General features: G+C 31.6%; 1 protein-coding gene across 1 annotated transcript in view; it reads left to right on the forward strand.

Moving 5' to 3' along the window:
* LOC148283742 (uncharacterized) overlaps nucleotides 1–1,081 on the forward strand; it is a 39,796-nt gene extending 38,715 nt beyond the window's left edge. The window contains exon 18 of the mRNA XM_088243352.1: nucleotides 844–1,081. Within this exon, the coding sequence (XP_088099478.1) occupies nucleotides 844–936 (93 nt within the window). The 3' untranslated portion in view covers nucleotides 937–1,081. The remainder of the gene's footprint in view (nucleotides 1–843) is intronic.
* Nucleotides 1,082–20,169: the final 19,088 nt, after the last annotated feature.

Consider the following 20,169-nt stretch of genomic DNA (forward strand, 5'->3'; position numbering starts at 1 on the left):
CCTGTTTAAGTTTACGAAGTCGTAAGCCTTGTAAATATCTAGATATCCATTATTCCGTATCAAAAATCTTTTTCATCTCTGTTGTAACATAATAATTCGAATAGTATTCTGTTAAAAGACCGAAAATATATTTTAAAAATCAAACATCACATATCATTCTATTAAATCAACGACAAGTGAAGCAGAATCCTCCTCTCTATATTTATTGTTTTTTTTTTTCAATATAAAATGTTAAAATCGATATATTATTTATAGTAAATCTGTTTCTAGTCTATATTTTAAAAATATGTAAGAGGTTAATATCGAGCCGCGCCTATTTCTAACGCGCCTGTTCCTGTGAACGAACTGTTAAAAAAATATGTTGAAAATAAAACAATTATTGAAAACAGTAAATACTCTCTTTAAACTTTACTCGGCCGATTACTCTGCCACTTCGTCTTCAATCTTTACTAGAACATTTCTGAACTCTGACGAATCCAGAAACTGATTTACCACCCGCCAATCGCCGCCACTGTCAGCCGACCAAATTTTGAAGAAATCTTCATTGCTATGGGTTGCCGATATCTATCGCAGCTCGCAGTGACAATACCCCAGCGCCTTGCCGAGATTTACGGTTTCACGATTCTTTATACGAGGCGAAAACGCGTCTCGTACTCCACATTTGATGGATAAACCATGTAGTTTTTTAACTAATTAATAGTCAACTAAAATGGTATCTTAACTGCATAGGTATTTGGACTGGTACCTGAAGCGTAAGTGTGGTAATTTTTGTATTAGGTGCGGAAAGGGAATGACGATGATGAGTACTTACTAGAAGTGTAAAATTATTATTTTATTTTTCAGATGACCCAGTCTATTTTACAGGGAGTTGTACTACACGCTGGACGAGATAGGCAACGACATCTATCGGCCCCACGGGATAAACTCTATCCATGACTCGAACCCATTTTCCAAAAGGCTTCAAGATGCGGAAAATAAAAGACACACTTAAAAAAATTGCCAATCTAATATTTTTATGTAAATTAATGTAAACACCGTAATTTGTTGTTTTGATTGGGAAATAAAATATTTTTAACTAAAATTTATTTATATTGAAGCAAAACCTTTTAAAAAATGATACGGTAAAACAATATTTATCGATGTCTTCAATTTGAAATACTCAAATGTTTAAAAAAAAATAAATCGACACATTTCTTGGTTCAATAGGGAAATGTCACATTTTTTATAAAAACAAATATTAAATATTTCTATTATTAATCTAATTAGGTGTATTAATTACTGCCAAGTAAAAATTTTTTTTAAACTTATTAAAAGCATGAAATTTTTTTTTGAATTCCCGTGACAACGCTTCATTGCATTGGCCACGCCAAGTCATGATTCGGTTTTATTTTACTTAAATTTGTATTGATTCTTGAGGATTTCCTCGCAAAACTTCTACAAAACGTTTCACGTCTATATTTCTTACCACTTTCGTGCTTCTTTCGCTGTTTGTAAAGCTGTAAGATAAAAATGAATAAACTTAGTAAAAAATCATAAACTCTGATCTGATGAAAAATATGTGAAAAAACCAGAACGACTCGTTTACAAAAAAAAAATATCTCAAAAAGGTGAATGAACTTGGATATAATTTTTATAGGTTTTTCACTAGACATATTTAGGAATATTTTTGCTAAATAACATGTCTAAGGCAGGGGGCGAAGTTCTATAAATCAACACGAAATATATTTTTCGTAAAAATACGGTACAAAAATTTGCCGATGTTGACTAGAATATTTCTTAATAAATACGTGTATGATATTTATTAAAAATATGTGACTTGCTTCTAGTAAAAAAATACTTAGAAAATATATGCGGTAAAATAAAGCACGGAGATTCGTCAAAATACGTAAAAATATTATGATATACGCTTCCACTCACGATTAAAATACGACTGAAGTAACATGTCAACGCGCGATTTCGCAGTGTTACCCCTCCACTCCATGACCGCCATTTTTGGTTTTGAAAATGCACTTTAATACAAAGTTAACGCGATCTTTTAAACAAAAATAAATAAGTTTTTCTTTCGACTAACTACTGAAAAAATATCTGACCCTCGTTTACAATGAGATTTACTTATGTCGGTCAATATAATCAACCTGTATTCTTAATAAAAATAAATGTAATTTATTTCAAGCCTGTATGTTCTGAGCGGTAATTCATTACTGTAAATCGGCTTCCTGGCCTGTTGTGGTTCAAATAAAAAAATAATAAAAAATACTCAATTGATTTTGTAATTACCTTTTTTATTAATTTATTAACGGACATTGTCCATTTATATAATTTGTAGGGTATTATTAATATTGCCATATAAGAATAGTTAAAAACATTTAAAAAAAAGAAAAGATGAATTGACAAACTAAGGAACATCGAGGCAAGATCGATAGATTATATATCGTGTTATTATCGCTACGATTTTTTCAGTACCCTGCGTATGACGTCATTAGTTCTCTTCGGTAAGTTGTCCTATTTAGTGAGTTGGCTTCCCGGAAGCCGGAAATCTTTCACAAAATTCTACGATTGGTTGATTTAGAAAAAGTTGTGACTTTATTGAAGGAGGTTCATTATTGTGCATAAATAATATTTAAAACATTTTCAAAATACAATTTCCCGTAACACTGAACTTCTTCATTGTAGTAATTGAATTTAGTTTAAATGATTAGAATACTTTTAAAAGCCTTGAAATTCTTTTTTAAAGCTACCAGATCCGTATATCCGACAGGACCTATAACAGGGCCACGGATAGTGGGGAGAACCTTGTTTTCTGTAATCATAGAGAGGAAGAAAGGGACAAAACCACAGGATGTGTTCAGAAGATTGATTGGGATATCCGCACTAGCACGAAGGGTAGTCAACAATATTAAAAACAAATCGTATTTCATTAAATTTTCCATAAACTGATTAAAACTGCAGTGAATATTGTAGCGTAAATATTTAAAACCTCACAAGTAAAAATTCAGAATAAGGAAATTGAATGGAGATAAGTCCGCTTTGTTGTGTAGTGGTTGGCGCGTTTGCGAACCATTTTTAAGATACTGGGTTCGATTCTTGGCAGCTTGGATGTGAAGTACTGATTTAAAAGGTAGTAAAACTGCAATATTTCATTGTATATGGAGCGCAGTACTGGTCACATAACCTTCATGTAACAGATAAACGAAATACTCTGCATTTGGTTTACAAATGCAGTGCCCTATGAACCACTGAGTGTGCAAAATGGAATAATGATGATGAAATTCTTATGACTTACAGACTTAAAAAATAAAACGGTAAAGCGCGCATAGAAAAAGCTCTATATTATATTAGCCCGGGCACGGACAAAGTTAAAGGAAATTGATTGCTATTGATGAGTTTAAAAGCTTTAATTTATTCCTATTATGATTGCTTGGAAAAAATTGTTTCCTAAGAATCGACCCGCCAATAACCTTTGTTTAAATACCTTAGAGTTTGTTCCAATCAATTTGAACTCATTTAAGGTATTTGAACGAATGATTACAGAGTTATTCCAGCTAAAACACTTAAAATTCTAGTTGGTTTTAAGCCGGAATACCTGATACCCATTTTTTAATCGTTAAAACTTTGTTTCCGTTTGATCTGAAAAATATTACGCAACTTTATTTTATTTTCTGTCTTTTTTTCTTAATTAATATACGAGCATTTTCGTAAATAATATATGTTTTTTTATTCTAATACAAATCTACTTTTAAACATATAGTAAATGTTATAACTGTAACTCTCCGAAAAAAGAAACTAGCTCTTGTGCTTGGAGAGTGACTTATACTGTTACAGTTATTTATTTATTAGAATTTGTATAACTTTGAATAAACGAAAACATGAGGAAAAAACTCATATTGTATTTTAAAAAAAACAGAAAATAATAATACATTAATTAATACTAATTATAAATGGAATGCAGAATAGAATTGATTAATATAATTACATGATTGGTACATGTTTTTTTTTTACTATAGAACCTATTTTTATGATAAATAAATCGTTATCACAACATGGGCTATCTCTTCGTTCTAGTAACGCGAGCGAGAACCCTTTTAATACCCTTTTATCTCTCTAATTTTCTTGCCTCCTCTTTCATAGTAGTAGTTGCTTGATTATGGAATAATCTACCTACTAATGTTAGAGACCTTATTTATGTACATTTAAGTCAAGATTGAAATGTCACTATCTAAATATTTAGGTTGTTTCATGTCCTTCTTCTTTCCTTTCCACCCCATTTCCTCTCTTCATAGTATAGTGTTAATTAAAAACATATTTTTTTTAGTTAATCTTAATTTTGTATAAAATCGTAAGATTCGATATGTCCATGTACTAGTAATTTTCTCAAATGAACGGTTTGGGTAGGTAGGAAGAAATTACCATAAGGCAATATGCCCGCCCTTATATGTATGTAAATTGTATAGGAATATCAAGTATTAAATAAGTACAAACTTTTTCTAATTTTTTAAATGTTAAAGCTGTTACTTTTCAAAAAAGAGACTAGCTCTTGTGCTCTTTATCGAACAAATAATCGTATAGCCGTTAACGCCGAACAAGCAGTTTTTAAAACGGGTTTACTGACATAAGCTGGCAAAAATTAGTTGATGAAAATATTTGTCCGAAAAAATTATATCTAAAAACGTCCGAAACATAATTATTTTTAAGACTAATTGATACCTAAACTTAATTTAACCCCTTTTTTTTCCTTACTTTTACTTACTTACTTCGTTCTGAGCAATTGTTTTATTTGTATTAGAATATTTAATGCTCCTCTATTTAAAATCTTACGCTACCTATCTTTAATTCTTCATGGTTTTGCGTCAGAATAAAATAGACAGCGCTTTCGTTTGCAATTAAATTAACAATTAAAATATGGTTGGAATTATTCATTTCCATTTTGTCATTTGAATTATTCGACTTTCAGGGACAAGGCTAGGTTATCAAATTAAGCTAGGGTTTCCTAGGACAGCGGTGCCCGTATTTTAACGGCCGTAGTGAACGGTGATGCAGTGGACAGCCGTCGTAAAGGTGACTAGAGTGTGGTTTTCTAGGAAAACGGTGTTATCAACACCGTTTTCCTAGGAAACCACTCTCTAATCACCTTTACGATGGCTTTCCACTGCATCACCGTTCACTACGGCGGTTAAAATACGGGCACCGCTGTCCTAGCAAACCCTAGCTTTACACCATATTTTAATTGTTTGTAAACACGAGAGCGTTATGTCTTCTTTATTCCGACTCAAGGCCACGAAGAATTGAAGATAGGTTATGTTACATTTTTAATGTAACATTACCTATCTTTAATTAAAGGTGCATTCATTATTTTAATGTGAATACAAGAATTACTAGCAAAAGGGAGTGTAGGAAATATGAAAAAGAAAGGGATGAATTTAATTTAGGTATTAATTAATCATAAAAATAACGATGTTTCACACGTTCTTAGTAAGTATTTTTTTTCGTATGAATGTGCAAATATTTTCATCTCCTGATTTTTGCCTGTTTTTGTTAGTCAAACCTTTTTAAAAACTGCTAGTTTTGCATTAGCGGCAATACGATTTTTAGCTCGATAAACCCAGATAATAAAATATAGTTTAGTAATACTTATCAAATCAAACGGAAACAAAGTTTGAAAGATTGTAAAATGACTTTCAAGTATTCCGGCTTAAAACCATAATTTTTTTTCAGTATTTTAGCTCAGATAACTCCAAAATCATTCGTACAAATACCTTAATGATTGGATTAGTCAGGCCTAGGACCAAATTCTAATTTATGAAAAACCTTTTGAACAAAGTTTATTGGCGGGTCGATTCCTAGGAAACATTTTAAGAACGAGCGTACTCTACGACGATTCAGGTAAAACTGAATAAAATAAAATAAAATGCTTCAGTGGGAAACCAACTTTAAAATGAAATCTTATGTAAACCTTACCGGGAATCGAATCCAGAACTTCAAGCACGATAGGCGAACGCGCTAACCACCACACTACGACGCGGATGTTTCTCCATTTTGTTTTTTTTTAAAGATTCTTGCCTGATAGCAGACATCGACTAAAAGATACTTGTCCAGGATTCTGATTCTATTTCACATACAGAACTGTATTTTTCATCCGTCCAGACACAGTCAAAACAAATAAATATTTTTATTAAATACTAATCATACGGAGAAAAATAATATTAAAAAAAACACGAACATTTAATAATACGAAAAAAATAGAAACATTAAAATAATTTTAAAAAAAGGTTATAGCCAAAAACTATGAAATGCATGAAAAAATCCAGCGTTCCTGTGTATATACCTATATGCATGTTTTCTGTAAAGCAATTAATCAACTCTCCCTGATTACGAAATTCTAGTAGTCTACGGGTGAGGCTGATTAATATATCGCCCCTGATAGCATAATTTGAAGGGAATTTTGTTGAAGAATGCCCCGCCTTTATGAAGGGAGGGAAGGGAGGGCCACAGAGCTAGCCATACATTACAGCTATTGGCCTCGGTCAGACAGAGGTCGCGTTCTTGCGAAACGACCCAAGGGTCATGGGTTCTATCCCCGTCAAAAAGATAAAATAATAAGTTATTATTTTTTCTGTATCAAACATAATTTTGAGACTGAAATGATGATTACAATAAATTTTTTTTTCGGTCTATATGTTTGAGTTATTGTTTCGTTTGTGGTTCACACTTTTTTTTTTTAAATTAAAAAATTCAGTTTTACTGGGTTGAACTTCAGATTTGTAATCCGGCTACTCGGAGGTCGAGTTAGAAGGATAGTCTTTGGTTATGAACTTTTAAAAATATGTACGTATTAGATTAGATTTTCATTATTACGTACTAGATTTTCAAGACTCACCAAGATAATTTACTTGTCTTGACGGTGGCCATCTTTTTTTTAAAGAAAAGCGATAAAAAAGAATCAATGATGGGAATAAATATGTAGACATATAAAAAACAAATGCACACATTGCAGCTATTTATCCTGTCATTGGCCTGTTTTTCCTTCTTTTCCACAGCTTTGACTCTAAATTTAATTTGATTGGTAATTAAATTCTAAGTGTGTAAAACTGCATTGGTACTTATCATGCTTTGTAATACTCTTCTGCCGTCTACCGCCGAAACGCATATTTTGTCGTTTATGAGTTATTAATTGATTTATAATCAGCATTTAATTAGCTTTAAGAGTATACAATTCTTTTTCCGCCATGATAACTTGTTGTAAATTAAATACCTACCTATACAGTAACATCAAGTTTTAACCCATAAATGATTAAACTAACTAAAATGCGGTTTTTAAAAAACATTTTTCGCTTGATTATGTTGAATATTTTTATTTGTAAAAATAAACGAAACAAGTTCTCCAAAATGTATGTGTGTGTGTTTTAATTCAAACAGCTTATACTCAAAAGAAGTATCCGCTATCAGTTTTCTCCAAAAACCAAATAATACGCAGTAAACCTTTTAAATTTAAAATAAAAAAAATAGATTTATTAGCAGTATCAAGTTTTATTTTATTTTATTAAGTAATTCAACAAAGATACATACTAGAAAACATACAGTTTGAAAGCATTCGTCGATACAATTTTACATGCATATATCTTCAATTATAGAATTACACAAAATAGATTTATATATTGAGATGTAATACATTTTATTTTTTTATATATTTATATAAATATTTATATATTTATATTTATATATATATATAGAATACAATGCAATAAAAAATAAGTTGTACGTGTGTACTTATTAAATAAGATTTATTCCTAAGAAATTATTCGCAAAAGCTGAGAAAGTATCTTGAAAGATGACAATTTTATTGTTTCGACCGTATATATTATATTTCTGACACATGCGGGCCATAGGTGTGTGGTATGTAGCATTACTTGAAAACAAAGGCAGTTCAATTATTTCCCGAAGTTTGAGTGATCTCAATTCCGCATTTATTAGAATTTTATTTAGGAGGTTAGTATCTACTTTATAGTTTAATATTTTATACATAAATTTTATATCGAAAACAACTTGGCGTTTTATCAGAGAATCAAGATGAAAAAGAGTTAGAAGTTGCTCGTAATTTGAATTTGAAGGTGGGTTAGAAAAGGTACTTATAGAACTTTTTTGAACAGATTCTATTGAGTTGATTTTTATATTGCGGACTCCATACGCATGAGGCGTACTCAACACTCGACACTGTTTTAACACTTAACATTGCATTTTAACTAGTTTTGGACAGATTTTTGTCTGCAGTAACTGACGACACACCCTTTTCATACAAATAATAGTCATCAACATTGCCTTATGATGAAATAATAAAAATAAAGTTCTTATCAACATCATTGCAATTTATTTGTTTAAAACGTTTATTGGGTTGTGGATTTTTCGAGTTACGGCGGTTTGGGGAATGCACGGCAGTCTTAAATAGGTGATTTAAATTAATTATCTTAAGAACAAGCTCTATCTAGAGTACTACAATTCCCATTAACAAGGTACAATACACATAAAGACAGAAATAATGGAAATTTGCGTAGTTTTTTAATGAATTTTGTACTCCGTAGTTTTCCTTCGAGATTATGCAATTTACATAAGCACAAAACACCTCTTGAAGCGTCTAGTACATTACTGCGCCTGTGTAGGAATGAGCATAACGGTTATGACAACTGAATAGTGGATTCGATTATTTATATATTTTTTTAATACTTTACTTTTCAAACGTCCGAATTGACTGTCATTAGCCGCACTGGGATGGGATAGTCAAGAAATTGAGCCACTAGTACATTTATGGATTTAAAAAAAAAAAAAAAAGACCGACAAAAATACTTCCTTTCAAGGTGATGCCACTGCATGACATAACCAATACTAATTTGAATATCATAAACTTTTCTGTTTACACAGATTTAAAATACACATTTGGTCATGATATTCACAATTACAATCCGCGTTATTCGGGAAATCTTCATGTGTCTAAGTTTTGCTCAACGAAGTTCGGCAGAAGGCCTGTGGAAAATATTAGGCATTCTGAATTTAATAAACTGCCCGTTGAGCTAAAACACGAAAAGTCGAATAGAAAATCCAAAAGTGTCGCAATTAAAAAACATAACTTAAAGGTTATTAATATGTGATAGTTATTGATGTAATTTACATAGATGGTGTATAGTACTGTGTTTTATGTTTCTTATATAATGTTTTCTTACTATTTCGGATGAATTAACTATGTATGATATTATGTATTAACACAAAAATGTTTTTTTAATATGTACGGTCCTAAATGAGGTTTTTTAAATAACTCTTGGGAGTATAATATGTACTACTCGTATGTGTATTTCATGTTTTTTTAATAATAAAAAAACCCGTAACCTTATAAAAATACCAACTGATCTTTCTTATTGTATGAAACGCACGAAAGTTAACCGACTATTATCATAATTATGATTTAAATTATTTTGTTCTTTTTCATTATTATTGCCATATTTTATTTTTTACAAGTGGAATTATACGCATGGCTTTTCACGGGTACGCTTTTTTTCTTATTTTTTTGCATTGTATTTCTTTATATATAGAAAACTTTACTCAACGTATAATTTTGGTTTATGTCTAAATATTGAAGTTTTTGTTACAATGGCTGTTGTTTTCTTTCAATAAGTAAAATAAAGAATAACCGATTATGAGTTCTTGGAATATTTATTCTTGACATTTCTAGCCGTGAGGTTTCCCCCTTTATATATTTATTATACGATTCCTCCCCTCAGTTTTAATTAACACTGCGTTGGATGAAAAAGTTAACCTAATAATGAAGGGCCTATCAAGAAGAATGAAGAGGAACAAAAGGATTTCACACCTATCTCCTTTGCTTCTCCCCTTGAACAAGAAGCGCCACTTCAGAGATGAAAGGTGTGGGTGCGGGGTGTCAAAGATAAATATGGTGCAGTTAATCTTTTGTCCGTGTCCTGGCGGGCGAAGAATACATTTCACCGTGTGAAACAAAACCAGAATTCTAGACTAGTTTTTCACTTCTTTCACTAGTTCTTCACTCAGGTAAAAATAAAAATAAAAATCTAGTAAAGATAAGTTTAGTCCGCTACGTAGCGTAGAAGTTGGGGAATTCGCCTACCGTGGTTAATGTCCCGGGTTTGATTTCTGGTGAGTTTGACATGAAATGTAATATAATACACTTCGAAATACAAAAAACAACGACCAATTACAGCGCGCATTTACAAGTAATACGGATGCATGTACCTACTTGCGAATCAATATGCCAACAGCATCGGTGTCTTTAACGTGAGCCTTGAAAATTTTTATTGTAAAGTTCTAAATCAAATAGAAATTAATATGCTTTTTAATAAATAAATAATAAAATTGATTCTCCTAACCTACTTGAAAGACCGTGTGCCATCTAGACCGACAAGACAAAATCTTCTGTTTTACACTGAAAACGCGTCAACAAACTATTTTAAACAACCTACAATACCTAGAATATGCGACCAATATAACAATATATTTACCGAGGCTGATATTTTTTGTGACAATGTATGTAAATTAAGGTCAAAAATTATTGAAATTTTTAAAGAAAAGCAGATATTTAACTTTATTATTTTGTACAAATTTTTTCATTTCGTTTCTTTTACATTTATTATATTGAACATAATTTAAATTATTGTATTAAGTGTAAACAATATTTTTGGTGTGTGCAAGAGTTTCTTACACTAATATACAAAGAAATTGGCAATATATGTGTACATACTGTTTGTTTACCTAAAAAATAAATAAATATTGCATGATAATATAACGTACCACACAGCTTTATAATTTTAAACTGTATTTCTTTATGTAACATATGTTTGTATTTTATTTGTTTATTTGTAAGATCTTATACAAATTTTTCGCTCTTTTACACCATCATCATTTCCCTTTTTACACTTTATGGTGTATAAGGCACTACATTGGTACACCAATTGCAGCGTATCTTGATCGTTTTTGTTACATTAAGGTAAGATGATCAGTCTTACGCTTCGGAAACCAGTACAGGGACTATGAAATATTCTAGTGAAAAAAACCTTTTCGAGAAGGAAATATGGAAGTCTAGGCATTTACAGGGCTTATGACCGGTCATTGGTTGATTAAAGTGGCAACTTTACACACTTTAACATTCACTATTCTGCCGATGTTTGAACATCCACATTTCCTCAACTCTTCCATCTGTTGACTTTTGTGAAGTTAAAGAGCTGAAACCTTTATCATGTAGGTGAGATTCATCCCGCTGAACCAATTCACCTATTAGGCAACGCCTAAAAACTATTTTCCATTTTTTATACTTCTTTTTTCACCAGGAGGTAGTTGATTTCCAATGTTTTGAGTATGTCCAAATGGCTACTTAAACCAGCTAATGACAGGTCATAAGCCCTGTAAATGCCTAGGCTTCAATATTCGTGTCTCAAAAGTGTTTTTCCTCTCTGTTGCAACAAATTTAAAAATGAAAAACTCCCTAGGGAGGAAATTTAAATAGTTTGCAAGCATTTGGACATACTCAAAACATTGTTTGAAAACACTTTTAAATAAATATTTCATATCAACCATGTCGGGAATCAAACCCAAGACATCTTGCATAGTAGGTAAATGCGCTGACCATTACACCACGTGACTGACATACAGCTTCTCTCTTTCACAGCTTCGTTATATTTTTCTATACCAACTATATTTTTAAACACTGTTCTATCTTTTATTTCGTATTTTTTATATTTAATTATGCAATTTTTAGGTGTGTAAAAGCCTTAGAGGCGTGAAAGATTGATAAAATAAAATAAAACAACGAAACTCTTTAAGGACTAGAATACGCAACATACCTAGGACTCACCATGAGCAGACAATTAAAATGGACGAAACACATAGACGGACTCATCAAAGCGATGGGATTATTACATCATGATGTACGAAGCTTATGTTAAAAGCAAATCGAGTTAGATGACCACCTTCTGGGGAACCGGTAACAAGACGGACATAACAAGTAGACAAAGACAACAAAATAAAATAAAATAACGTCAACACAAAAATCAACAACGAAACTCTTTAAGGAAATAGAATACGCAACATACCTAGGACTTACCATGAGCAGACAATTAAAATGGACGAAACACATAGACGGACTCGCGAAATCGATGGGATTATTATATCATGATGTACGAAGCTTATGTTAAAAGCAAATCGAGTTAGATGATCAGCTTCTGGGGAACCGGTAACAAGACGGACATAACAAGTAGACAAAGACAACAAAATAAAATAAAATAACGTGAACATAAAAATCAACAACGAAACTCTTTAAGGAAATAGAATACGCAACATACCCAGGACTTACCATGAGCAGACAATTAAAATAGACGAAACACATAGACGGACTCATCAAATCGATGGGATTATTACATCATGATGTACGAAGCTTATGTTAAAAGCAAATCGAGTTAAATGACCGCCTTCTGGGAAACCGGTAACAAGACAGATATAACAACTAGACAAAGACAACAAAATAAAATAATTAACTATCATATGACTTACCCTACCAGTAGCTTAATTACAAATAACTACCGACGTGCTAAAAACATGCTAAGCATTTGAGCGATCGCAATGAACAATAAAAAACATGCTAAAGTTATCGCAGTCATAAGTCAACGCGTGTGTAATCTCTAAGTCAACGCTCGTGTCGGTTTGTTTTTTGTTTTCCTCGTAAATAAATACAGTTTACGGGCGAAAAGTCGGCGTTTTCTATAAATAATAATACAATATAATATTGCATTTGCAAAAAAGTAAGGAGTATCTTAAACAAAAAATTAAAATTAAACTATAATTAATTTACAATGACTATAGCGAGTGCTTATCTTGACATTTGCCTTGCCATCCACCGGCTAAATGCAATAAAAATCATGATAAATAATAAATAAATAAATGAATGAAAATAGCAGTTTTGGAATATTTTCCACATTTTTAGACCGGTTAAATTCAAATATGTGATTGCGCAGCAGGATTTTACGTCGCAAAACGTAAATATTTTGACATTTAATATTGTTTCAGTGTTCACAGATGAAGCACAACAACCACGGTAAGAAATTATTATCGCGTCGCTTACTGGCACGTCGATAGTTATATGCGATTGAGCTACTGAATCCTATGACAGAACAATACGAAAAGACGATAAAAAAAAACATTGACACGATAAAAAAAATGCATTCAAAATTGCGCTAAGAAACATATAAGACGATGAAATAACATTAACCAAAAATGCTGACATACAAAATAAAAATATCAAACAACAAGAAAACTACACAAGAAGAACAGTCAGAAATACTATTACGATGACTTACCTTACCACTTGAAAAATTACATTGGGGACAAATTTAAAATCGACCTGAAAAAGTACATAATGATTACGCTAATCAGAAGAGACATTACATGACTAGACCCTGTAATACTTCTTATATAACCCTAGCAGGTAAGATTCATCTGATCGAATAATTTCACCTACACATTACGCAACTCCTGAAAATATTTTTCAGCAGATGGAAGAATTTAAAGAATATATCGAGGCCTCACCGACAGAAGGCATTAAGTCAACATTCTTTAAATATTAAACATATTTTTACATTTGGTGCAAGATGTGGATTTTAAATTGTATTTTATGTATATGCCTAGAATAAAGATTACTCTTTCAAAACTTTAAAAAAAAAATTTTTGGAGAAATAATGCGTTGAAATAATAAAAAAACTTTAAATGCGATTATTTGTTGCGAGAACTTGTTTTAATGACTTGATGCATTCTGCCAGTAAAGCCTCGATATATGTTAAAATTAAGGCTGAATGATGAATGATGAATGATGAATGTTACCCAGCGTGTAAAGTGGCCATTTAAACCAGACATTCATATTTCTTTCTGCCTGGACTTTTGTATTTCCTTCTGTGTATCTAATAAGTTTCAGAACATAGCTGTTTCTTGTTCTTCAAGAGAGGCAAACACACAGTAAATAAATTTAAAAAATGTTTTTTTTATCTGGGTGAATGATAAATTAATCATTTTGATAAATGTTCGACGTACTGTCGTGCTGCAGACGGTTTTTAATATTTCAAGAAAATTGCTAACGCTAGCAAAATGCAGGGAAATACGATGAAAACATGGTAAAATAATTTCAACGAAACAACACCTAGCTGAATTTCAAAGGAGTAATTTAAATTTTCCCGACAATTTTACTCCCACGAGATGCTCAATCTTTCATAAGGGTTAAAACAATCCTTCAAAACCGCCAAACGCTTAACACCAATCTCAAAGCACGTAATGCAATTAGAGCCACCTTTCGATCAACTCGCAAAAAATGCTAGTAATTTGTTTACAGTACTATCCGTCTCAGATTAGACTTGGCAAAAAGGTGCCGAATATATTGTCGACGATTCGAATACGCGAGTAGCGATGTCAGTTCTTTTTAAGAAGTGGTGTGATTTATACGACCCTGAAGGTTATCAGTAATAGGAAGTGCGCCTGACTTCGTCACAGTTCCCGCCCTTTGTAGCTGGGGGCGCGCGCAGCAGCCGCGCAGCATCTCGGGAAATTCTGCGTTTCGGTTGACGCTTCGAACGAACAATTTCCCGGAGTCGAATATCATAAAAATATATGAATATTTTTTTTTTAAAACATTGAAAAGTAATTTTTCATAGTTGCAATAACAGTGAATGTGTATTTCATGTACATGTAAATGTACGTACATTGTTATACGGGATTGAAAAAAAAACAAACCACTAGAATGTTATAAAATGGCATTTTAGCAGCCTGTATATAGTATTATATATTTCTCGAAATAGTATCAGCTCAGTGATAAATATGTATTGGCTTTAGAGTCACCTTGTAATAAATATTTTTTATGTATTTAATAATATACAAAAAATGAAGCATAAAATGTTACATAAAATTGGTAGGTATTATAAATAATGTATTCAGTTGGATTAATAAAACGATATTTGAAAAACGCTTACGTAAATCTAAACAAATATATCATAGTTACTGTGGGTTTGAAGGTTTAATAAGCCTTTGTAAATGTGTTATTTCCTATCGGCAAACAAAGTTAACCTTCAATTTAAACTTGAATTAACAAGCACATTTAAATGATTTAAATGAAAACCTTTTGAAACACCCAAAAAAAGTTTATTGATGATTTGAATGGACTGTACAATGTATTGAAAACTTCTAATCTCTAATCTCTCTAATTTACTAAATATTCATCATGTGCTTTTTCAGATTGATTTTAAATTTGTCTCCAGTAAAAGTTTTCAAGTAGTAAGGTAGGTCGTTGTAGTGTTTAAGTCCATTATGTAGTATTTTTGACTGTCCCGTGTTTGTCTTTGCTTTTCTAATATGATAGTGTTGTCGTTGTTTGGTGTTATATTTGTGTATGTCAGCATTTTCGACTAATATTATGTCGTCGTCTTGTATGTTTCCCAGTGTTATTTTGTGCACAATTTTTAAGGTCTCAATTTTAGTCAAGTAGTTTATGTCAAACTGGTGTGTTTTTTTGTACAGTTCAGTCGTAGAGGTCAGGTAGGGTAGGTTGTATGTTAGTTTAAGAATTTTATTTTGTTGTCTTTGAATTCTCGTTATGTCTGTCTTGTTACCAGTTCCCTAGAAGGCGATCATGTAACTCAATTTACTTTTGACATAGGCTTCGTACATCATAATTTTTTCCTTTCTCGGTATAAAATCTTTAATTTTGTAGAAAAGGCTATGTAGTGATGCGATTACTTTAGTGAGTCCGTCTATGTGTTTTGTCCGTTTTAATTGTCTGTCCATTGTGAGTCCTAGGTAAGTCACATGTTCTAGTTCTTTAAGAGTTTCGTTGTTTATTTTTATGTTCATGTTATGGTTCTTCTTCTGTGTTTCGAAATGTATTATATTGCATTTCTTGGCATTTAGTGTTAAGAAGTTTTTGTTTGTCCAGTCTAATAGTTTTTGCACGTCCTTGTTGATGGTTTTAGTCGTTTCAATGTCATTTTTGTTTTCATATAAAATTCCTAAGTCATCCGCATAGATTGTTTTTTTTCCCATTATGTCACTGTGTATTATGTCGTTAATGTATATTATATAAAACAATGGTCCTAATATTGATCCTTGAGGTACTCCAAATTGCATTGTTGTTATTTCACTTTTGTGTTCTTCAATTTTCGTAAACTGTTTTCTTCCTTGTAGATAGTTTTTAAATATTTTGAGAGCTTGTCCCTTAACATTCTAATCACGCATTAAATGTCACTTCCTAAATATTTGAGTTTCTTTTCTTTTCCCTCTTTCCTTCTCTCTTTACCACCTTCTCTCTTCATAGTATAGTGTAGACATTTAGTGATTTTTTTTATTTAAAAAAAAAATATATACATTAATGTTTTGTTTCATAATGAATATATTTTATATATACCTACAATATGTTCATATACCATTGATTTTCTGAAATTGAACGGTTTGGGTAGGTAGAATGAAATTGCCTTAAGACAATATACAATATACAAGACCCTTATAAATATGTTTGTAAACTGAATATGTACATATATAAAGTGTTTGAATGAATAAATAAATAAATCAACAGAGAGGGAAAACATTTTTCAGAAGGGAAAATGGAAGTCTAGGCATTAACACATTGTTGAATCAACTACCTGGTAAAAGTAAAAGTATAAAAATTGGAAAATTGTTTTCAGGCGTTGCCTAGTAGGTGATTTGATTCAGCCGGATGAATCTTACCCCGTGATAAAGGTTTCAGCTGTTTTACTTCACAAACGTAAACAGATGGAATAGTTGAGGAAATGTGAATGTTCAAACATGGGCAGAATGGTGAATGTTACACAGTGTGTAAAGTTGCTACTTAAACCAGCCAACGACAGGTCATAAGCCCTGTTAATGCTCGACTTCCATATACCCTTCTCAAAAATGTTTTCCCTCTCTGTTGAAAAAAAATTTCAATATGAAAAACTCTCTAAGGAGGAAATCCAGCCAGTCTGCAAGCATTTGGACATACTCAAACATTGTTAAATAAATTTTTACTTAATAACCGGTAGAAAGAAAAAAAAAAGAAATGTGATTTTTCTTAATAAAAAAACCAATTTAGTTTGTACCGCAATACCCTCAGAAAAAAATCAGTAATAAAACGAGTAAACAATGTAAAAGTAATCATAATTAAAACGTTATTTCATTATTGCGTTTTAGAAAATAAAATCCTTACTCTGAAGCTTGTACTGGGACGCGTTCCGGATGACGAGAACGTAACAATGGTCGAATCTAGTTTAGCGGAGAAAACCGGCGGCCTTATCCAGTATGGACCAACCGGCCTCAAAGGAGAGCGCCCCGGACACTTAAACTATTGCCAAATTATCTTACAGAAAAACACTTAAATGTACCGGCGAATTGTCTCCGACACCCGCGAACTACGCGTCCCGTGATCCACATACAAGACACTGAATTCAAACTAAGTATGCTCACTCTTCAGCGATCGAAGTGTTTCATATGATCGGGACGAGGCTGCATCGGCTGCCCAAACAAAAGACAAAATAACTATATGAAGTGTTGAAATGACAAGTTTCCTATTGACAAGTAAATTGTGGATTAAGTTATCTGTGTTTTGAGTATTTTTTTAGTTTTTTCTGTGACCTCTGACAGTAATAAACGAATTCTGGATCCACAGCGCAATTTAAATTTTAACGTTCAACTAAAGGATTATTGTTACGAGGTAAGTAATTGAACCTATTTTAAGCAATTAGTTTTAATGATCTAACAAATGGTTATTTTCATTTTTATATTATGTACATTAAAAATATATTATTTTCTATAATTAATGCATATGCAAAGTAAACGCCAGTTTTAAAATTCTTGAATATTAAGTTTGTTGCTTGTTTACTGTTGTTTATATGAAAACATTACAAAATGTTACTGTTTCTATCAAAAAAAGAAACTGTTTTACAATATGTTGTGAATAATCTGACGTCCATACAATAACCACTGATTATTATTTACTTTGGGAGTACATAAAAAAACGAAAAAAAAATGTTTAGTCTTCAAATTAATTGCTATATTATGCTATGGCAATGTTTGTTTATCTATTGCAAAGAATATTAGTTAAAAAATAATAAGAAAAAAATAAAGTCACACAAATGTCATAATTGGTTACTTAATTTCAAACATTAAACGTTTTTTTATGAATAAATTTGCTACCCTTAATTTGCGAGGTATAATGAAATATTCGTTGTATGTTAAGCAGAAAACAAAATTCATAAATAATTATAATGATAAATAAAAATTGACAAATATTTAAATATAAGTTAAGAAGATTTTTGAAACAATTTTTAGACAAATTATTTTTAGTTTCAACATTTTTCCATAATCGGTCTCAAGTTTTAACATTTTAAGACAAACATTCACTAGTTTTAACCATTTTAGACGAACTGTTTTTTAACGTATTCAAACACAGACGAAAAACGGTTAAGAAAAGGAAATACGAATGCTAGGTATTAACAGGGCTTATGACTTGCCGTTTGCAACTTTACACACTGTGTAAAGTGTCAACAATCATATATTCGTCTATGTTTAAACATCCATATTTCTTCAGTTTTTCCATTTATTAATTTTTGTGAAGTTTAAGAGCTGAAACCTTTATTAATGTGCGTGAGATTCGTCTGAATAATTTATTTCACCTACTAGGCAAAGCCTGAAAACACAAAGATCTTTGTTGTAATACGTTAGTCTTGACACCTTAGGAGGTAAAATCCAGTCTTTGTCTACAAACATTTAAACAAACTCAAAATACTGTTGAACTGTGTTGTGTTTTGGCATTTTTTAACTAACCGGCATTAGCATACACCTTTTAAAAAGCAATCTGTCTTTAAATTTAAAACTTTAGAATAATTGTCTTTAGTTTTAGTCTTTTAAAAATTCTTTAGTTTTAATATCTTAAGACTAACAGTCTTTAGTTTTGACCATTCTAAATTAACTTGGTGGCCTCCGTGGTTTAGTGGTTAAGACGCCTGACTCGCACACGTTGAGAACACAAAACTCAAATGTGATTTTTCTAAAGCCTGGGTGTTCTGCGTACTTGGGCCTCCTGGGCTGTTGTGGTGCAAAAAAAATTGTTGTAGTTTTGGTATTTTTCAAAAAACCGTCATTAGTGTAATCTTAAACATTTTAAAATAAAACTTCTTTAGTTTGAGCCTTTTAGACAATCTGTCTTTGGGTTTCGCTGATTTCAGATTCAACGATAATTTATGCCAATTCGGTGTTCTGAAGATTATTGGTTAATAACGCATGTCTACATATTATATCTCATAAAGCATTTTATTTGGTTTACAAACATGTAAAACTGTGAAGATTCCTCATTTATGCTTGGTATCCCGGTAAACCTCTGAATGTAGTTATAATATTATATCATAATGATATTCTCATATGATACAATATTGATGAGGTTAATAAGGTCACATATTACGCCACAGGCACCCCATTAATTTTCACAATCGTGTTGCTGAATTACTTGACAAATTATTAATATGAACAAGATGGTTGCTGAAGGTTAACCCTTATCTACACGTGTCGCGACACTACGTACCTAAATTTGAAATAACCCGGTAAATACAAGCCGAATCATCAGTAGGTGTTTAGTATATAACAACATTTATCGATATTATTCCTGGCCTATTTATTACCTTTCTTTCCTATCCTTCCCTTGACCCATTCTTATGGTACCTACTTTACGTCAAGATGGAAGAAATACAAAAATAGAACATTTTGATTTGGAACAAAACAAATAACATTTTGACATTACACTGAAGATTGCATACAAAATCTTGGATTCGTCACGCGTCGTTGTAAAAGTTATCATAAGTAGTTACATAACTCATAATGAATTTCATCATCCAGTGCCCAAAATTGGAGAAATTTCCTCATCGCATCAAATGCAGGTCCATTTCTGTGTTCGTTTCCTTTCTTCAAATATTTCCAACCTTTTAAAAAACTGTGTGATATTCGTTTTTTCGCTACAGCCCGCTTTTTGTTAAAAGTAGGTCCCATAGAATTAAGAATATTCCAGAAGGAGCGTAGAATCATATTTGAATACATCGGACTGTGTCCAAAAATTATCTCAGAATAATCATTCGCTACCGC

Source organism: Micrasema longulum, unplaced genomic scaffold (assembly GCF_059751315.1).
Source record: "Micrasema longulum isolate JH-2025_06_02 unplaced genomic scaffold, ASM5975131v1 h1tg000206l, whole genome shotgun sequence".
In the NCBI taxonomy this organism is placed as follows: Eukaryota; Metazoa; Arthropoda; class Insecta; order Trichoptera; family Brachycentridae; genus Micrasema; species Micrasema longulum.